The sequence below is a fragment of the Corylus avellana genome, chromosome 6, assembly GCF_965113065.1.
Source record: "Corylus avellana chromosome 6, dhCorAvel1.hap1.2, whole genome shotgun sequence".
Classification (NCBI taxonomy): domain Eukaryota; kingdom Viridiplantae; phylum Streptophyta; class Magnoliopsida; order Fagales; family Betulaceae; genus Corylus; species Corylus avellana.
This window is the reverse complement of record NC_142495.1, coordinates 3381416-3402130: the sequence shown is the minus strand read 5'-3', so window position 1 is coordinate 3402130 and position 20715 is coordinate 3381416. Positions and strand designations below refer to the sequence as shown.

General features: G+C 33.0%; 2 protein-coding genes across 2 annotated transcripts; one reads left to right on the top strand and one right to left on the bottom strand.

Annotated features, from left to right (window-relative positions):
- Positions 1–5385: 5385 nt before the first annotated feature.
- On the bottom strand, positions 5386–9458 carry LOC132188810 (P-loop containing nucleoside triphosphate hydrolases superfamily protein). The gene is made up of 6 exons (XM_059603362.2): positions 9108–9458; positions 8217–8452; positions 7873–8131; positions 6154–6333; positions 5918–6073; positions 5386–5826 (listed from the first exon to the last, which is right to left on the bottom strand). The coding sequence occupies exons 1-6, from the start codon at positions 9141–9143 to the stop codon at positions 5659–5661; spliced, it is 1035 nt and encodes a 344-aa protein (XP_059459345.1). The 5' UTR covers positions 9144–9458; the 3' UTR covers positions 5386–5658.
- An 8190-nt stretch (positions 9459–17648) lies between these two features.
- On the top strand, positions 17649–20549 carry LOC132188262 (patatin-like protein 3). Its single transcript, XM_059602681.2, has 7 exons — positions 17649–17789; positions 17872–18053; positions 18197–18383; positions 18597–18758; positions 19538–19828; positions 20011–20186; positions 20477–20549. The coding sequence occupies exons 1-7, from the start codon at positions 17649–17651 to the stop codon at positions 20547–20549; spliced, it is 1212 nt and encodes a 403-aa protein (XP_059458664.2).
- The last annotated feature ends 166 nt before the right edge of the window (positions 20550–20715 follow it).

Genomic DNA, 20715 nt, shown 5'->3' with positions numbered 1-20715 from the left:
TCAAGAGAAAATATGCACAAAAACTCATGGCAAGACCGCAAGTGTAGGGTTTCGAAGAAGAGGCTAGGATGGTGGCGCTAGCGTAGGAAGTATTGGGGTCTCCTGGTCTGCATGGGATTGGGGGAACGATTTGGTGCATGTCCCAAGGAAAATGGTTTTACATTTTTGAAAAGAATAATTAGTTGTTTTCGCAATTTTTTTTGTTTTTTTTAAATTGCGTTAACCTAAATTATGTTTTCATCCAGCCCCAACATTCAAAAAATAAAAAAAAAATAAAAAAAAAATTACATGTAAATAATAATAAATAAATAAATAAAAAAGAAAAAAAGAAGCTTTAATAAACTTGATCGTAATACACAATTAATTGCCGAAACTGCACTTGTACATTAGGGTGAAAACATGAGATCTTCACCTGACAAAACTAAAGTCTACAAATTTAGAGACGATTAGCACATGAGAACACAATAAACCGGCCGCCACATGATTTCGGTCAATCCACATTAGCATAGGAAATCTTTTGCATTTTTTCAAGAGTTTAGATTTAATTCACTAGCTTTAACAAAAGCTAAAATTTAAACGATTGCAATCTTCGGCCTTTTGCCTAGACACGGTTTCCCAATATAGTTGATACACATTCCTCAGTAGTATCCTGTCAATTTTAAGGTGGAAACACAAAATTTTATGGAGAATCATGGCGGCATATACATATAAAAGCTAGCTAGCTCTGCCTGAATGTGAGGTGTTTCTCAAGTACCAGTTATATATGGTTGCTTCAGGAGTGAATGACTCCACAAAAATCTAGGCAATGTTGTACTCTTTGAAAGTTTTCAAACAAAGAGAGGAAATTTTCATTGATCGTAAACAGTAATATGTACACCACTATATAACTAGTGATGTGGTTCGTGATTTACAAGGCAAAGCAATGAGATAAATATAATTTATAGCAAGACAATTCCACATATTGCTAGTCAAGTATTTCCCATAGGTGAGCTTCTTTAATTGTTGGATATTTCCTTGATGAGACAAATTCCGATCCTTTTATTATGATAGTTGAATAGTACAAATCTTCTTGAGTGAATATTCTGAATTATCTCTCTTTTGCATTCCTGCGTGATTGATAGCAAGGCTCATTCCATTCTTTGTATGTCCAACAGCTGCAAGGTTATTGACAGCAACACTCCTTTCTTTCCTTGCATAATTGACCGCGCGCTGGAAGATGATCTTCATTTGGCAAGTGGAATTGCACTACACCTTGGCAGCAATATCATTTTCATTCTTAGGATTTGGGTAGAGGCAACGGCACTATTCACGTTAACACTCTTAATTCATGATAGTACAAATAAAGAAAGATAAACAACTCCATAATATTTCATGGAAAACGAAACAAATTAATTCATGAAGAACGACATATTACAATGCCTTATTGTTTGCACAACAATACAGAGAGTTACAAACCCTACACGTTCTAACATCAACCAAATTCAAAAGGCATAACATAGATGAAGATTATAATTACAAATGCTTTTTTTTTTTTTTTTTTTCTTTTTTTGCTACAAGCAATAGGAAACAAACAACACCATTAATTTCGAACAACTGGACTTAATTATTTCCTGTACGACGAATGAGAACATGCATGCATATCACATAAACATGCAGGAAATTAACAAGTGGCCCTAGTTTTCAACGGCATGCCCGACACCGGGGCTGTGACCTGGAGCTGTGGGTCTGAAGTCATTGACGTCATTACCAGCTGGAGGTGGCGGCTGAGACACACCTACGGCCGGTGGCGTAGGAGGAGACTCTTTAGTAATTGCTTCGTTTGCTGAGTCATCACCATGCAACTTGCCGCCGTGCTTAACAGTTTCCTTAATTTCATAGATTTTATTTTGAGTTTGGAGGGTTTGGAATTCGCTATTCTTCCCCACAAGCAAACGCCTTCCCTCTATACACTGAATTTCTTGGGCAAAAATCAAAACAAGGAAAAGAAAAGCAGAGATTAACTTGTTGTGGGCCATGATAGAGGTTGAGAGAGATAGAAACAGTGATAGGGGGGGCTAAGAAATAAATTTAGAGCTGCTTAGGAAGCAATTAATTAGTGGCCAAGCTAGAGTTGAAAAATCAGCTAAGAAAGCAAAGCAAGTAGCTAGAGCTTAAATCAACTTAGCATTTGAGTTGCCTAATTAAACTCTTCAACCTGTGCTGGTATTTATAGAGCTTAGAGAATTCAAGTTGGCAAACAAGACCAATGGGAAACGTTACATTTGTTATTAATAAAAATTTTACAAATATAGTGCCGATAGTGCATAGCTAGAAGCCTAGAATAGCTAGGTCCACAGGAAATGACCTGTCAAAAAGTTGGATGTCCCCATGCAAATTGTTTATTTACATTCCCACATTATTATTAATTTGGATTAAAAAAAAAATGTAAATTCGGTTATTGTAATTTATTGTCCTTGTGATATTAAAATAAGCTTAGAGGTCCTAATTAAGTAATGTCAAAAAATAATTTAGTTTATGCATCCAAATTTTGTCAAAATATTTGACTGATTCTATTAAATGTCACGCTAGCATCAATAAACACCATTATTAATTAAAAAATATATAAATATAAAATATAAAAAAATTAAAGAGATTAAAAACTTACAAAATTAAATTTAAAAAACAAATGAAAATGGGGTAGCCTCGGTGGCTGCCGGTTCCTTTTTTAAGTTTTTTTCATTACTTTTATTTTTTAGTTTTATTTTTTATATATGTATATAATTCTTTTTTTATTAAGAGTGACACATGTATCATCATTTTATTTACGTTGGCGTGGCATCTAACATAACTTGTCAAATTTTTTGACATATGAGTTTGTTTTAATATATATATACCACATGAAACTAATTGTAAATCAAGTAAATCATATGGACTGATCAATGGTTGAAGAGTGATACAATGCAAAACATCCCATGAGTTTTGTTGCATAAATGAAACAAATATAATCTATTTTATGGTCCCCCCTTCCCTTTTCCTTATTTGATTAAAATAAAATAAAATACTACTTAAAGTCAGTATTGACACGTTTTTTTTTAAAAAAAAAAATTAAATAATTAAAAATCATATGCACCATTAAATACACAAACTTTTCATGAATAATATTCATTTTATTTAAAATTGAGAATATCCTTGTTCGAATCCGTGTAGATACCAATATTATATGGGTTTTACTACACAATTCAAAATACTGATCATTAAGACGGCAGCTAGCTAGAATGTATCTCTAGTACTTCTTTTATAAAGAGGAAGAACATGCATTAAAATATAAGTAAATTTTGAACACTTGACTGATCTCTAATATATCCAAGAAAAAAGGGTAAAATTTGAACGCACAACAAGGTATGTGGAGGACAAGTTGGAGTTCTTTTGTTATTGTTACAACAAGTAACAAGGATATATATATATATACACACACCAAACATTAAGGCATGTGGAGGACAAGTTGGGTTTCTTTTGTTGTTGTGCTCCACTTCTTATCGTGCAAAAAGTCTTGTATATCTCCGGACTCTTCTGAAGCCCCCATTATCTTTTGTACTTGGCAGCCTTGTTAATGTTATTTCCCAAGTAGCACTGGAATCTTTGGCTCTTTGTATAACTTTACAGTCAGCACGTGGGCGAAAAGAGTGGAAGAGCTAGCTAGGCTTTCACTCCAGTGAGGCTATTTGCTACGGCGAAGGCTAAGCGTGCATGGCCGCCATCGGCCCTCCATTAGAGGAGAGAAAGGAAGAAAAGGAAGCATGTGCCCGCCCGCAGACATTAAAAGCAGAACCCACGTGCACGCTAATGGGCCCGATTGACACATGACGGTCCACAACAATTTCTTTAATTTTTGCACTCAATATATATAAAATAATATGATCCTGATTCCTGGCTAGTGAAATCTACAAAAGGGACCACATGCATGAACCTATGCAGAAGACTATACATAATAATACACTAACACTGGGATGAATAATGAAAATACGAGAGAAGTTAAAGGAGGAAGAAACAGTTCAACTTCAACCGTACCTTCATTCAAACCTTTTTTATAATAAAAGTTTTGGTGGCTTGACTTTAATTTGAATTCCAACAGCAGCCAACTAAAAACCACTGGTGTCTGCGAGAAAGCAAAGGAAAAGTATCTGGCATATACCCAACTCTTTGGAGATTCTTTTTATTTTATTTTTTCCTTTTTGGTTGTTAATGGTCGGGTTTTAAATTCTTCCCCCAGCCGACATGTTCTTATTGACAAAAGGTAATTTAAGGCATTAAGTTGGATCTCATGTGGCTAAAGAGTGGGATCTTTGCTGCAATCGAAACGCATGCCATACTGCTTAACCACAATTAGGCTAAAGTTGATTCGTTGAATCACCACCGTCAACAATTTTTTTAGTATAAAAAATAATAATAATTATTATTATTATTATTTTCAAATTAAATAGTTAAGATTTTGATTTATCACTTTTAATTACTGAAATTTATCACATCAGGTTTTTTTTAATTAATTAATTTGAAAAATGAAAATTGTTAGAATTTCAGAAAATCTACAAATAGAATACGCTAATTCCTTGGGTTACGGAATGCGTGGATCGTGTCTAGTGACCCGAGAACGAAATAAATGGTCAATGCATTGGATCGTAGCCCACATGTCCAAAAACAGAAAAATAGAAGCCCATTAGATCTTAAGGCCTCTTATTCTCTGAGCTTCATCTTGCATATGAGTTGGGCTTGAGCTCTTCTTCCATTTCTGTGTTCGTCTGCTTTACTACTTTATACGAACTGAGGAGTATAGTGGGTTTTGATAAGCCGGATGGTGGAGCTCTTGGCGTGTTGGGAAAAAAAGGCCACATCTTGTTTAATGTGATGCATTTGAAGAGAAAGGAATATTCTTTAACTTACAAGGATTATGAAAAGACAAGCTCAGTTCTACAACTTTGTTTCTTTAAATTCCTCTTCGAATAGAACTCTATTAATGCCCTTTTTATACGCCTTTAAGAGATTCTATAGAAGAAATAGTGGGTTACATTTGACAACATGCTATTGGGTAGTGGTCCAGCTTACGGGTCGAATCAATTTGTTGGATGCTCTATCTTGTATGCCCCTTACATTTTTAATAAATTTTCTTTGCTTAAATTAATTTTTTTAAAGTTTAATGACCGACTTGTCTACCATATATTATTAATAATTTATCTTCTTATAGATTGTCACGTTAATTTATAAGAGAATTGAGATTTTTTTTTTTTTTTTGAAGGTAGAGAATTGAGAATTGTAATAAAACCAATAGCTCCTTCAAGCATTGGCCAACAAACAGCCAGTGGACCAAACACACATACAGCCATGTAACCATCAAGCAAATTACTCAACACAAACCTGAAAATTCAGAGCTATTTGCACTAAACAATTGCTGATCATTCACATTGATTATCTTAGATATACATGGCCTCTATTTGACCAATAAGAAAATGAAGGAAATGGTATAGGCTCATGACCATCAACGGTGGATTGATTGATGCTTTGGGAAGAAACAACCTTAAAAAAACAAAAAACAAAAAAAACAAAAATTTCCAACCAGGGCCAGTATCCTGTCAGCTTCGTATTTGGGTAAGAATAAGTTAAAGAGTTAGCGGCGGAGGACCTTGTTTAATAGTCTGAGGAGAGAAAACTCTCATAAGCTGTTCCAGTAAGTGTCCTGTTAACATCCTCCCAGTTCTTGATGTGATCCGACAATGGCCCTTTGTGTATTCGAATTTGACGGCTTGTCAATTCCTTCAGTGGAAGCTTTAGAAACTCCTGAACATCTTTTAGTTTCTGCAAGAAACATGGAGAAAAGAGGCATAATTACAGAGATGTTTCATGTGTAAACTGCTGAACATCTTAGATTTCATGAATAAGTCCTTACAGTGCGGTTCATCATAAGATCCTCATAGTACAGAATGATATGCCGAGTGCTGTTGAAGTATTCCAAAACTTGGGCTGTTGTGACCTCCATATCCTTCAGATCCTTAATCAATGAGCTGGAGTTTATCAAAGGCTTGTACTCTGAGAGTATATTAGCCTACATTAAGCAACAGCCAATTAGCTCAAGTCCATGCATATGTCACAGAGAGAGAGAAAGAGAGAGGGAGAGAGAGAGACCTCTTCGTGTGTATGTACATGTGACTTGTGAGTTCCATTCAATTGCTTAGCATATCGATCATAGGAATTTGCAAGCATTGAAACCATCCGACGCAATAAATTTCTTCGGAAGAGAAATATTGCAGAAACGCCCTTACGATTGAAGTACTCTGCTATTTCTTTATGGTGCTCCACCAATCCCTGCATGAACCATAAGTTACCTTAATCCATGAGGTGATAACTGAATTTTGGACTACGATAATCATCATTATCCCCATTAGACAGGGACTAGCACAAACTTACATTTAAGGACAGTAAAAATATTTCAATCTTCTCATTTGTGCCATGAATGATTACACAAGGAAACAGTAAAGATATTTTGGTCTTCTTTTTGTGCTTTGTAGGGCACAACCAAATTAATAGCCACATTTGAGTTGCTTCATTTTTTTTCATGCCATATAAATGCCCAATTTCACTAGTTCTTTTAAAGCAAAGCCGCATCTAAGTTCTATATACTCCAGTCTCCCACAAAATAGCATATATGACTGCATATCTCTTAAAAGACATTAAGAGTGCACATTAGAGATCTAGCTTAAGATTGGAAGAACCACACTCCCACCTTCTATAACTAAAGCTCTTCATGCCCATTGCTTCGTTATAATCTGACCTACAGACCTTTCCATCCATAACCTAGAAGAGTTGTTCTTAGCTCCCGAGAGAGGGAACTTTGGGGCAAAACAATAAATTATAAAAATGAATATAAGCCGAATCCCACAAACTGCACAAGCATCTTAATAAACCAAATTTAGCATGTTTGTGTAAAATAAAACAGATGTGAGATGTGAGAATTCTACTTCATACTACCAGAAGAAATTTCACTAATCCAATGATACATCTGCAATCCATATTCGATAATTTAAAGGAAACATATTAATACAATATTTTCAAAGAAAACCATGACCACAAAAATCTGTTTCCTTGAATAGTTCAAAAAATATGCTACCCCTGACCTTGGAGCAACCAATGAAACCCATACAAGTAGTTAGAGAATCAAAAAAATTAACCGCTACAAACTCTGTGCAATTATATAATTCCCAAAATTATGCCCCTAGGCGATAAATAAGATGGTGAATTGGTGGGCTTGGATGGCACAAGACTTAGATTTAAATCTTGCACCAAAACAAAATCACAGGGCAGTTTAGAGGAGGGCAATTGCAACTAATAACACAAAAGTGGGGTGTTTGCATTACAGATTTAAAGCCAATCAAACAGTTATATGAATGGTAATTTTAAGGTTAGATAAAGAGTAATGCTAAAAACTACATTTTTATCCTACAATGTTGACGTTTTAGTTCCAATTAACCCTTGGATTGGGACTACCCATTATGAGATAGTTGTAAGATAAAAATATGGTTTATAACATTACTCTTAGATGAATAGTTAATCAGAAGTGTTGGACTGAGAAATGGCTTTGCCTTGAAAAGTCTTGGGATAGTTGTTGATTACCTTGATATTAGCTTACTTCAAATACAAAACATCATTAACATTAGAGAACACATCATTCACTGAAGAGAAACAACATAAAAATGACATGAGAAATCGAGCAGCTGTTCTGATGTTCAGACCAATGACAATGACAATGACAATGACTACCTCCAGCTAATATAATAGAGACTAGCAAGAAAATATTGCCAACAACCATGGGGACCATTTATTGGCCTGAATCAAACACAACATTACCTGATTAAGCATCCACTTGAAGCCAACTGCTGCAGAGCATTGATTTTTGGAAGCACTACTGAACCAATCCAAGTTGTAAACTTTATCTAGAGTCTGTACAACTGAAGAAATATTTTTCCTCCTATCCTTAACAGAGAATATCTCCCCATTGGAGCTCACATTAACATGACTATTTAATAGGGTTTCAAACCACCCACTTCCTGATCTCTGCATCGATAAGATGGCAAAGAACTGTACAGGATTATGTTCACACTCAGCCCTGGTTACAATTATAAAAACAGAAATTAGTCCTAGGAGATCTGAATGAACCCAAATATAACATTTTTTAAGAAATTCTCAATTACCTGCTAAAAGTTTCAGGATTTGGGAAATGGACATAGGGAATTTCAGATAGCCCCATGGCGTTAACATGGCAGGGATTTTCAATGAGTTGGACGTTCAGAATTCTAGTCTTGGTGTAGATGCTTATCTGCTTTAGACAGACTGAGTAGATATAAACGCCACACACCATTGCAAACACTAAGACTACCATCCTTGATAACAATGGAGATTTCTTAGAAGCCTTTAATAAAAGAGGATCCTGTGACCCACAGAGAAAAGGGCAAAAAAAATTAATGGGAGATTACAAGAAAGGGTGAAACATCTATACAACTTGATTTTAAGTTAAATAGTTGAAAAATTGAAACTAGCGGGTAAAGTTTTCAAATTCACAAAGCACATAAATCACAAAACCACTAGATTCCAGCTGAACCAGCTGCAGAGGGACTGTCACTTGGCGGAGATGTTAATATATGGTGGGTTTTACACTGTAGAGATAATAAATAAACCCAAAATCTCTGAATGTAGATAAGTTGTAATGCATCTGAAACCCAGATCAGAACTTGCAGAACAATAGCAAAGCATTCTTCTTCCAACCCATCTACAATTTTCCTTACATTCCCATCACTCATAAAACTGAAATAAAACTATTTAGTTTCTGAAGTACGATTTACTGGTAGATGAAGAAGAACAAACAACACGACCGAGAGGGAACAAGAAAATGAACACCATTATCCTTCAAGACCAATTTTCATACCCATAAATCAAAACAACAAATTCCCACCCCCCCCCCCAAAAAAAAAAAAAAAACCACTCATTTATCTCAAAAAAGAAAGTCAATTTTGAAAAGTAAAGTGAGGAACAGCTAATAATAATAATTAAAAAGAAAATAGCGGAGGAGTGAGGGGCACCCTTACCTTATTGAAGAAACAGATTGCCTCTGGCTCTGCCATGGCTATCTCGGGAACGAAGAGAAAACTGGGGAAAGAGGGTATCCAGAGGAAAAGGGAAGTGCTCAGATTGTACTGCCCATCTTCTACTCAGTGCCAAGTCCTTCGAACATGTTGAAAGACAGAGGGACACAGAGAGATTGAGAAAGAAGCCAAGTAGAAATGTACTCCTACTGCCTCGTTTTGGAGCGGAGCTAACTTTTGCCTCGTGGAAAGCAAAGCCATTAAAGCCCTTCCTCAGGGCCAACAGTGAGGTTCCTCCTGTTTGGATCTTTTTCTGCTACTTCGTGCAAGTTGTGATTCTTCCAATGTGAATTTGTAAAATGCACATATAATATTGTGAAACCCCGTTTGTCACGCACAGAGTCCACACATGCTGTAATCTAAACAGAATACTTTGAATAGTCCAATGTTGGTTCCTTGGAAAAAAAAAAACAAAAACAAAAGTCCAATATTGGTAAACATCTAGAACAGCGTGTTTGAAGCGTGCGAAGAGGGGAGGGAGAGCTTAGGCAATAGCCAATAGGAACTGCTCTCCTTAATTACTTTGACTTTTACAATGCATTAACCAATGAAGGATGGTAGATAAGTAGTACCCTTTTTTTTTTTTCTTTTTTTCTTTTTAATAAATAATGTTGTTGTGTATTTATCTATTCTTTTTTTTTTTCACAATTAGTCCTTAGATTAGTAAGACCTATACTTTCACCACGTAAATTCTACAGATTCAATAACTGATTTTTAAAAAAATAAAAAATAAAAAATTGATGGAAGAATAATAGGAGAAATACAAAATGAACTTTCTCTTTTTTCTTTTTTCTCTTCGGTAAACTTGAAAATATATATAAACTGATAAACATAGGAATAACAAAAAATAAAAGGACAAAGTTTTTATTATCAAGTCATCCTATCACAGTTTATTAAATAACATTATCTTTTTATTTTTGACAAAGTTTTTTCTCTAAAATTTCTCCAACCTAATCTATAAAAGTAGCATGTATCCCTTGAACATGTGAGATGCACATATTTTTTTTAATAGTAGAGATAAAGTTTGAATAAATTTTATTAAAAAAACATGTACATCTCACATGTTATTAACAAAAAGGACACATGTCACTTTATAGACTAGGTTGAAAGAAATTCTTCCAACCCAATTTGGAGGAAAATTTTGTCCAAAATAAAAATATAATGTTATTTAATAAACTGTTATAAGATGACTTGATAATAAAAATTAGTTATTATATTAGCATGCACTTTTACAATAAAAAAGAAAATAAGAAAAGTTGATTTTCATTGTTACATCATCATAGTTGCATAACAATCATATAGCAGTCATAGAGCACACTAAAAATAGTTCAACAACAACGAGAATGGCACCCATTGTTTTTAACAAAATTCGCAAAAAGTGTTATGTTTGAAAGTGCGTTTAAAAAAATTAGTAATTCAAAAATGTAAAAAAAAAAAAAAAAAAAAAAAGAAAGAAGTTACGTTTTCAAATTGCATGTAAGGGAGTACATTTTTAAAAATGCCTTAGCTATGATTTTAAAGAGCAAATTGTGATTTTATCAAACACTTAATTGCATTTTCATCGATTGTATTCTTAAATCACTATTTTTTCAAACCATGCCTTTTGAAAACCGCCAAACTAAACATAACACTCAATGTTACTCGAATAAGTAACGGAGAAAGAATTTAGAATTAGAAGGAACCTAAACCTTTTAGATTTTAACAAATTAAAGATAAAGATACAAAGAAAACGGTTAACTAATAGATAACAATTGAAACTAGTTAAATCCCAAAGATGTAGCTCAATTGGATAGGACCACGCCTAATAAAGTGGAGGTCACTAGTACGAATCTCCTTCATCCCTCTTATGCGAATATGTAAAAAAATAATAATAATAATAAAATAAAAGATACATGCTTACAAGTAGCCCGTAGACTTTTTGCCGTAAAATTCTACTCTTACAACATTCAACTACCCAGTAACAATTCACTTATTACACTTACCATATCCCCATTAAAATGTGAATTATTATATGAATTTATAAAAAATTGTAATACCAACAACATCTCCCACGTTAAATTCTCAAAGAAACCACATGAATGTTACGTGAAAAAATCAAATGAGTACTACAACCCACGCTGCCAAAAAAAAATAAATAAAAAAATAAATAAAATAAAATCTGATTCTATAAATTCAAGATTTCTGGAATGTGGATTTTTCATAAGAGAATATAAGACTATACACCCTTGATAATTTCTTAGTAATTATTAGACAATAGACATATTGACGTCAATCCCAAGAAAATTGAAATTTGCAGAAGCTAGTTGCCATTGACTTGGCCATGGGAAGACCGACACTTGCAAACGTAATCGATGATGAGATAACGGACGATGAAATAAACGGCTCAACAAATTCAAAAACGAGGAAAAAGAAGAAGCCTTTGATTGCCAATTCAAACTTTGTATCGCATATAATATTAAACTATTAAATACTGTAAATTTAAACTATTTGGTCTAAACGGGCCAAAGTCGGCCCTTTATCATTATCAATGCTAGCATATATAGGCATGTAGATGTTGGTGTAGTTTCTTTTTATTTATTTATATAAAATATGAATATATATTCACGATGAAGGTAAAGTGGAGGTGGGGTTTGGGGTAAATTTGCTGTAACATGCAGAAGGCTATAAATAGGCCATGTGTGCTGAAAATACCCAAATTCCTATTAACGTGTGACCCTCATGCCTCTACTTTTCTGAAACTCGGTACTCGAGAACCTGCAGCCTGCAGTGATTTTTAATTGACAAATAAATTCCAAATTGAATTTAAATATGTATGGTCACGGTTCTGATATTACTGGACTGTCCCCTCCTCTTGGGGGCAGGCTGAGTGATGGAGTCTGACTCTACAATTTTAATTATTATTATTTTTTTTTTTTTATGACTTCTAATTTTGACATAAATTATTATAAAATTATTGTATTAAAATTAATGAATTTTAAATAATTTAATTAAATAAATTGATTTATATATTTTGTGTTATATATGGAATTAAGTTTAGGATCCTAAAAAAGTAAAAAATAGCAAGCAAAAAAAAAAAAATTTTCTTTAAGTGTCTTACAGCATAACAAAGCAAGAAAACACTAGTGAGACGGCACAACCTATTGCTATGCAGTAGCCGTGGCTTACACATATTTTTCTCCACCTTGTTGTGTTGCAAAGTCTTCCTTTTATAAGTCATTAAGTCGATCAAATAGCAAACTTCAAAATCAACTTGGACAATGACTCAAAATCAGTGCTAAAAGAAATCCCAAAACACAATGGAATTAGGAAGATAGTTTGGCCCTACTACTAGACTTGAGTAATTCAAGTCGTATCACAATAGTTTGATACTCATATTTCGGCATAATATGTTATATTTATTGCTAATGATTTTTAACACGACTCGTATCTAACAAGAGAATACAAATTGCCTCATTTAGGTGAAAAGGTTGCCTCCTATTTGAGTAGGACTCCGTCTAAATAATGGTTAATTCGAAGAGAAGGGCGCCTACTAAAATAAAAATCTTTCTTTCACACCTTCCTACAATTTTTTTTTTAAAAAAAAATTTTTGACAAGAGATTGTAGAAAATTCAAATCCAATGTTAAGTAAACATGGCACATAACTATGTATATTAGTGTGTAAGAACACATTTTTACTTTACAGGAAGATGTTAATATTTTTTCTTCACATGGGAAATTTCTTCAGAAACAAATAGACCACTAAGATGTTAATATTGTTCTTCTTTAGATTAGTAAGAAAATGCAAAAGGAATCATTTCAGGCATGGTGAGTCCATCATTGGCAATAAGTAGCACACATGTTACTTTTCTGGAAAGGAATTTGTGGCAAATGGATTAGGTTCATTCCACTTTTCTTTTCTTTTCTTTTTTGTTAATTTTTTCACTAGGTTTTGGGTATCGTTAAGAGTGTCGGCAATGATAATTGAAAACTAGTAACAATAATGGAATATATTAATTAATTTCTCCTAACATTTTCCTTCTGCATGAGTTAGTAATTTCTATTTAAAAAATATATATTATATGCAAAAAATTTAATATAAAATGATAAGGTATTAAATACTATAATAAAATATCATTAGTTCTCAAAAGTTTAAATTGACCGAAAAAATAAATTTAATCATTTAATTATATATTATTATAAAACTTATCGGTTGGAGTGAATTTATAGTAGATAAAACAACATCAATTCAATAAAAATAATTATTTTTAAATAAATGCGAATAGGAGAGTCCTAATTCTTAGAAGATTTATTTAACACTTAACAATGCTACTATTAAGCAGAAAAAAATTGTCACTTCCAACACCCCACTATTATATATATATATATTTTTTATTATTATTATTATTATTATTTTGGTGCGGAGATGCATCAATCATTAGTACAAAAAATGACACCATGGCCCATGTGGAAATTTCGTGAAAAAAAAAAAAAACCGATATAAGAGCAACAAATAATTATCTACGTAAATTACTAAAAGAACCCCACAATGATTTCTCCACCAGCCCAGTAGTGTTTCGGGACAACAACTAGAAACTTTAAACGATTTCTTCGAGTCGAAGTTTAATCCAAATTTCACGACAAGCCAATAACAAAAAACAAACCAAAACAAAAAAAAAACAAAAAATCATTAAAAATAGATATCGGTCGTATGGAGACGTGAATCCGACGCTGAATAGTTTGTGGTGCCCATGTTTGTTAACATTAACAATCAAATAAATCATTTTCTTAGGTATTGTTGGAGATTCTGTCAGGCAGTTCTTCTCCAGATCTGGATGAGCTCTCGCTTGCATTATAAACTACTTGAAAAATCCAGGGACTTTATTCACTGAGAAAAACTAGAGAAAGGTGAAAAAAAAAAAAATGGTTAACCATTTCCCCTAAATTCCTTTCCTTCACATTACCAATAATTTTCTTTATTATTTTCTCACATAAAATTCAAAATTCATTTTATCTTTATATCACATTAATCAATTTCTTCATATTTCTCATCTCAAAATTATTTTCTAAACAACCCTTAAAGTTTTATTTAATTCAGTCATATTTGAGAGCACATTAATTTTAAACACGTGTCAGCTTAATTTTTGCCATTAAAAAAAAAAAAATTTGTCCATAAATGAATGTTCACATAAAAGTTTAAGTATATATTTAAAACAAAAGTGAAAAACCTATATACGACTCCGACACTTAGAAGGGGGTTGAATAAGTATACGTAAATAATACGCGAAATTAAAAATTAAACAATTACAACCTATCATTCATAAAAATATGTAAAACAATAAATAAAAGAGACATATATTTTAGTGACTAAGAATAAACATTTTAGAGAACTGTGTAAAAGTAAAACATTTACGTGACAGTCAAATATAGGAAATCAATCAACTATAGAAAAATAAAGATTACAAAAAATTCACACTTACAAAATTTTTACAGTTGACACTCTCTTGCATAAGAGTCAAGACAAGTCATTTTCAGAACCTGCGAATTTATTACAATTTCGTGCATAATAACTCTCTATATATAGCCTATAACAAAATCTAGTATTAGTTGAAATAGGAAGAAAATCTTAGTAGTAGTTGGGAGTATGATTCGTCCTTATCTTGCGAGACAATTTTAGTGTAGAAAACGTCTGAATTATAAAAATCTTATTTCTTAAAATACTTGAAAGCATTTCGTAGTGTATGACGTAGAAAATTGAATATGAAAATAGATATAAATATTAGATTTATGATTTATCCTCTTTCTTGCCTTCCGTTTCGACGAGAAACCCAAATGGGCCTTTTTTAAAATAGATTTATATTAGATTTATGAATTATCAAATCCAACAAATGTCAAGTTTGGGCTTTCCTCGCAGTTCGGTCACATTCTTAGCCATATGCCCATAGTCGGCTTTTCGGCTGGATTTGCCAACTGACCCAAAAAGCAAAAAAGAGATTTTACTTTTCTTAAAAGTCTTTTTGGTACATGTGGAAGGCCCATTATCAAATAGTTATGTATCACACGTAGTACGTGCATATATTAGCATGGGAAATGTTAGGTGCTGTTTGAGTGTTCTTCGTGTATCATTCTCGTCTTAGGTGTAAATTGTTTTATAAAAACCAAACGAGAGAAATAAAAGTAATTTTCTTTTTTATTTGTTATAAAATAACTTTCTCATAGAATTAGGAGGGCACAAGAAAAACACTAGGAGAGCACCTAGCATGCCCCTATTAGCAATTAGCATATATCTAATAAACAGATATGATTATTCCATCTATTATTTTAACGGCATGTCAAGTCAAACCAGTTGATATTTGACATATGTCTTATATACTTTATTAATATTATTTATTTATTTTTTTATAAAAAAAATAAAATAAAATAAATTACAAAACACTTAGATTGTTTCGTCAATTTGTAAGTCCGCGAGGTACTTACTTATCACGTTAATCACTAAATAATTAAATTTTATTATAGCTGACATATGAATAATATTCTCTTTCATTTCATTTGAAATTGAGATGAGTTATTGTATGGTTAATATTTTTATAATGATGTAACATCATTAACACCATTAAATATAATAAAATAAAATAAAATATTATCCATAAAATGCCTCATCTCAATTTCAAGTGAAACAGAAAAAATCAAGTTTTAAAAAGATAAAAAAGGACTTATGAGCGTTAATTAATTGTAATATTGTATGATGCACGTGTAGCATGAGGCACAGCCAAATTGGACCGATAATGGCTGGTCTTTGGAAGAAGCTGGCAACGCCTCTTTCTCACCCAGAGAGAGAGAGTAATAGTTTTGAAACGTCCCTCTTTATTTTGGATATATATAGAAGAAGGGACGACGTACGTGGCAGGAAGACGTACAGATTTCGTGAGTAAAGCAACCGGCATAAACATTAAACATAATTAATAAACTGAAAAAAAATTAATTACTTTAATTAATTAAGGAGAGTGCCAACTCTTACTTTGTCAAATTCTCATTAAATAGGTCTGATCAACAACATCTATATGGTAGGTAAAGGATGTGTCCAGGTTTTCTATAATCTCACTTCAACCTTTTATTTTCTTAATATATATTTCTTGTACAAGTCAAGTGGAAAATATATGTAAATTCACAAGCTTATTTAATGTCAACTTGCTAGAGGCATCTCTAAAAAACAAAACAACCAAAGAGAATATTATACACTTCTGACAAATGCTATACGGTGTAATGGTGATTTGGGTACACTTTATTTAATTCTTGTTTACTTTATATTAATTAAAGTAAAGAGTATTTTTTGATCAAATTATTGTGAGAAAAATGCAGAGTGAATGTATATACCAAGTCTTTGTTTGAAAACTTTGGGAACTCAAGGTTTGCATGTAGTGGCCGGTATGCAAATTCATGTTAGCATGCCTTGTAAAGAAAAACTTCCCATTAATCTTGCAAGAATGAATTACACAATATTCTAAGAACATGCACTTCAAAGGGATAATGATGTCATCATGCATATGCATATTATCGAATAAGGTTTTTTAGCAGATATAAGAAAATTTTTATAAAGTTCACCTGCTTAAATAGATCCTAGACAACTCATCCACTTGTTGAGGTAAGTGGGTTTGAGATCCCCTCCCATTATTCAAAATTAGAGAATCTCATGTTACGAAATCGTGGCCTTCATTTTAAATTTAATGATCTATAAAATGTCAGATACATTAAATTTTAATTTTAAGTTGGCTTTTGTTTTATCGAAGTTTAAATAATTTTATAGACCATTGAATTTAAAATGAAAAGTCACGAATTCATAATATGAAAATCTCTAATTTTAAGTAATCGGAAAGGATCTCAATCCAAGTAAGTGACCTATATATATATATAGAGGCCTAGGCTCTCTCACGGGAATCCGAATCCCATATTATTAATGGCAACAAATTTTTGATGATCCAAATATGACCTCACAATTGACATCAATATGCATGATCAAGCCAATGACTATTAATTATATATGTTTAAAATACATATGATTCTCAAATGTATTTTATGAGATCCAGACTAGATCGTGGCTCCATAATCCATCTCTCTCTCTGATCTCTCCAAGTCAGCTGGATTTGTCTTTTCTTTACTTCATTAATTAAGGTTTTTTTTTTTTTGGGTGAACAAAGCACAGAGGGTGGGGGATTGAAGACCCACACGTAAAGTTACCAGAAATTGCATTAATTATTACAGCAGTCAGCAGTCTTGATCAGCACAGTGCACCCAATTGCTCAAAAGTCATTTACCAATGAAACGGGCCAAAACATTGTTCACTTATATATATATATATATATACATATATACATATAATACACTACTACTTCTTCGTGCCTCGAGAAAACCATCTTTCCCTACAGATACTGTGCATTTTTCTTTCTCATACTACTCTCGATCTTTTCTAGCAACTTTTTTCCCAAACTTCAACCAATTAATCACTATTAATGGAGCAGCAAAGTGCATCGTCCTCTGAAATTCAACCTCAAACATCTGGAAATCTCATTACAGTTCTTAGCATTGATGGAGGAGGTGTTAGAGGAATCCTTCCAGGAGTCATTCTTGCTTACCTCGAGTCTCAAATTCAGGTAATAATATATATATATATATATATATATATATATATATATATATTCGGTTCTAATCAAGTGTATATGTTGTGGTGTGTAGAAGCTGGATGGCGAGGATGCAAGGCTTGCTGATTACTTTGATGTGATTTCTGGGACAAGTACAGGTGGCCTCATTGCAGCCATGTTGGCAGCACCAAATGAAAAGAATCGCCCTTTATATGCTGCCAAAGATATAGTGCCATTTTACCTTGAAAACTGTCCCAAAATCTTCCCGCAGACAAGGTAAAAATGGACCACATTAGCATGGATATATATGATCCTAACCAAAATTCATGTTGACGATAAATACGTACCATGCAAATTAATCATATTATTAACTAACGCCGTTTTTTTGCTCTTGGCTTTTCTTAATTAAACACATGCAGTGGAATATTTGCATCAGCAGTAAATCTAGTGAAAGTTTTAACAGGACCCAAGTATGATGGAAAGTATCTTCACAAGCTCATAAGAGATAAATTAGGGGACACAAGGTTGCACCAAACCTTGACAAATGTTGTTATTCCGGCGTTTGACATCAAGAAACTTCAGCCTACTATCTTTTCCTCGTATAAGGTGGTTGTTGTATTATTTGCTTAAAACTTAGTAGGCCAAAAAGAGAAACGAATTAATGAAAGACGGTGAACTTGAAATACCATGCACCCTTCTACCTAATAAATGCAATTTCACACGTTAATAATAAAAGAAAAAAGAAAAAAAAAAAAAGGCTTCAACCTCTTCAAGCACTTGAACTTAATTCATATATAAAATTGGAAATTGTTGATGCAGGTGAGGAACAATCCACTCCTAGATGCTGCACTAGCAGACATATGTATGGGCACCTCCGCGGCCCCGACTTATTTTCCTGCCCACTATTTTAGAAACCAAGATACGCATGGGAACATGCAAGATTTTAACCTAATCGATGGTGGCGTTGCTGCTAATAATCCGGTAAATTCTTTGACAAAATTCAAATGTTAGAATATATAGGATATTTTCTATTTTAACCTTGCTATGTTTTCCTTATTGGTATGTGTTTATTAATTATAGTTGCTTATTGGTATGTGTTTAGGATTTGATTACCTTTTCTAACCTACAATATTTTCTCTATAAATAGACTGTGCAATATAAATAGTAGGATAAAAATATATATAGTATTTAGCATTATTCATTGTATAATGACTTTATTTAATAAAGAATAGTAAAAATTACATTTTTATCTTGAGTAATGTTATAAGTCTTCCTAGAGTCATCCTAAATGTGATGTGGCTTTTAAAATTACCGTTGAATTTGAGATGTAGTGTATTAAACTTTGATCTATTGGTAATTTTAAAAGGTACATCACATTTAGGATATATGACTTCAGGAGAAAGACTTATAACATTACTCATTTATCTCACAATTATTCTAATAATACTATGGTGACCGTCCCAACCAACCAACCAACTATTAAATTAGTAATTGTCAAAAAATAAAAAATTCAAAGATTGAAATTGCCACATCAGTATTATAAGATAAAAATGTAAATTCTAACATTATTGATATAAATATAGTCTTATCGGCCGGACTCTTCCTGGCCAGTTGTGAACTTTGTGTTCTTTTCCACTCTCTCCACGTAGACTTTTATGACATATCTAGAAGGGCTTGTAGAACTTAAAAATTAACGATCAATCATGAAACAAACGGAAACTAACAGTACTCATGGTTTTCTGCTATATATACGAGTGAAGGCACTGGTCGCCATTAGTGAAGTGATGAAAGAGAATATTAAGAAGGATGGGGATTTCCTCCCAATATATGACCGTTTGCTGGTGGTCTCCGTGGGAACGGGTTCAAACAAGAGAGAAGAAAAGTACAACGCTAAAATGGCTTCAAAGTGGGGGGCAATATGTTGGTTATATAACGATAGTCATACTCCATTGATAGATTGCTACAGTGAAGCCAGCAAGGATCTGGTTGATTTCTACAATTGTGTCGTTTTTCAAGCTCTTCGTTCCGAAAATAACTACCTGCGGGTACATGTATGTTAGCATCTCTATTCTTTTGTCTCTCACCAACTCCTTCACACAACACCATTTATATATATAAATTTTCCATTATTAATACAAACAACAATATAAAATGTCCCAACATGGAATATGAGTCGTCTAATGCTTTGGTTCAATTAATAATGAAGTGATATTGCTTTTGGATGATGAACCAGGACGATAATCTACGCGGTAATTTGTCTTCTGCTGATGTTTCTACGACGAAGAACTTGGAAGATCTAGTCAAAGTGGGTGAGGACTTGCTAAGGAAACCAGTAGCGCGCATAAACTTGGATACTGGTATCTATGAACCAATTCCAAATGGTGGAACCAATGAGGAAGCACTAGAAAGGTTTACTACTTCACTTCCATTGCACTCAAAATTTCTCCGAATGATGCATTTTCATAGATAATGAATAGAGATTCTCAGCAATTTTGGTGGATAGCATATGTGAGTCTTTATGTGGCCCATATGTCCGAACAAGTTTTGGGCAAGCCGCTTCTTTTAGTCTTATAGAGAGTTTTTTATATTAATTTGAGATATGAATTGCTAATAATTTGGATAGCAAAATATTAAACCAGAGAGGTAGCATCCATTCTTCTGCCAAACTACGTACTAAGCATAGTTTCAAATGCTTGCAGGTTTGCAAAATTACTTTCAGAGGAAAGAAAACTGCGAAGGTCGAGATCACCAGACACCAAAGGCACAAAGTAGTGAACTGAACTCCGTTTTGTTGTGCTACGAATGCCCTACAAGTACAGTTATCCATTGATTTGTTGTTTACGTACAATGGTGGTGCAGAATAATTTGTTATTCTAATTGCAAAGCAAGGATAAACAGACGAAAATAAGATGGAATGTCAAGGATTTACAATAAGAGG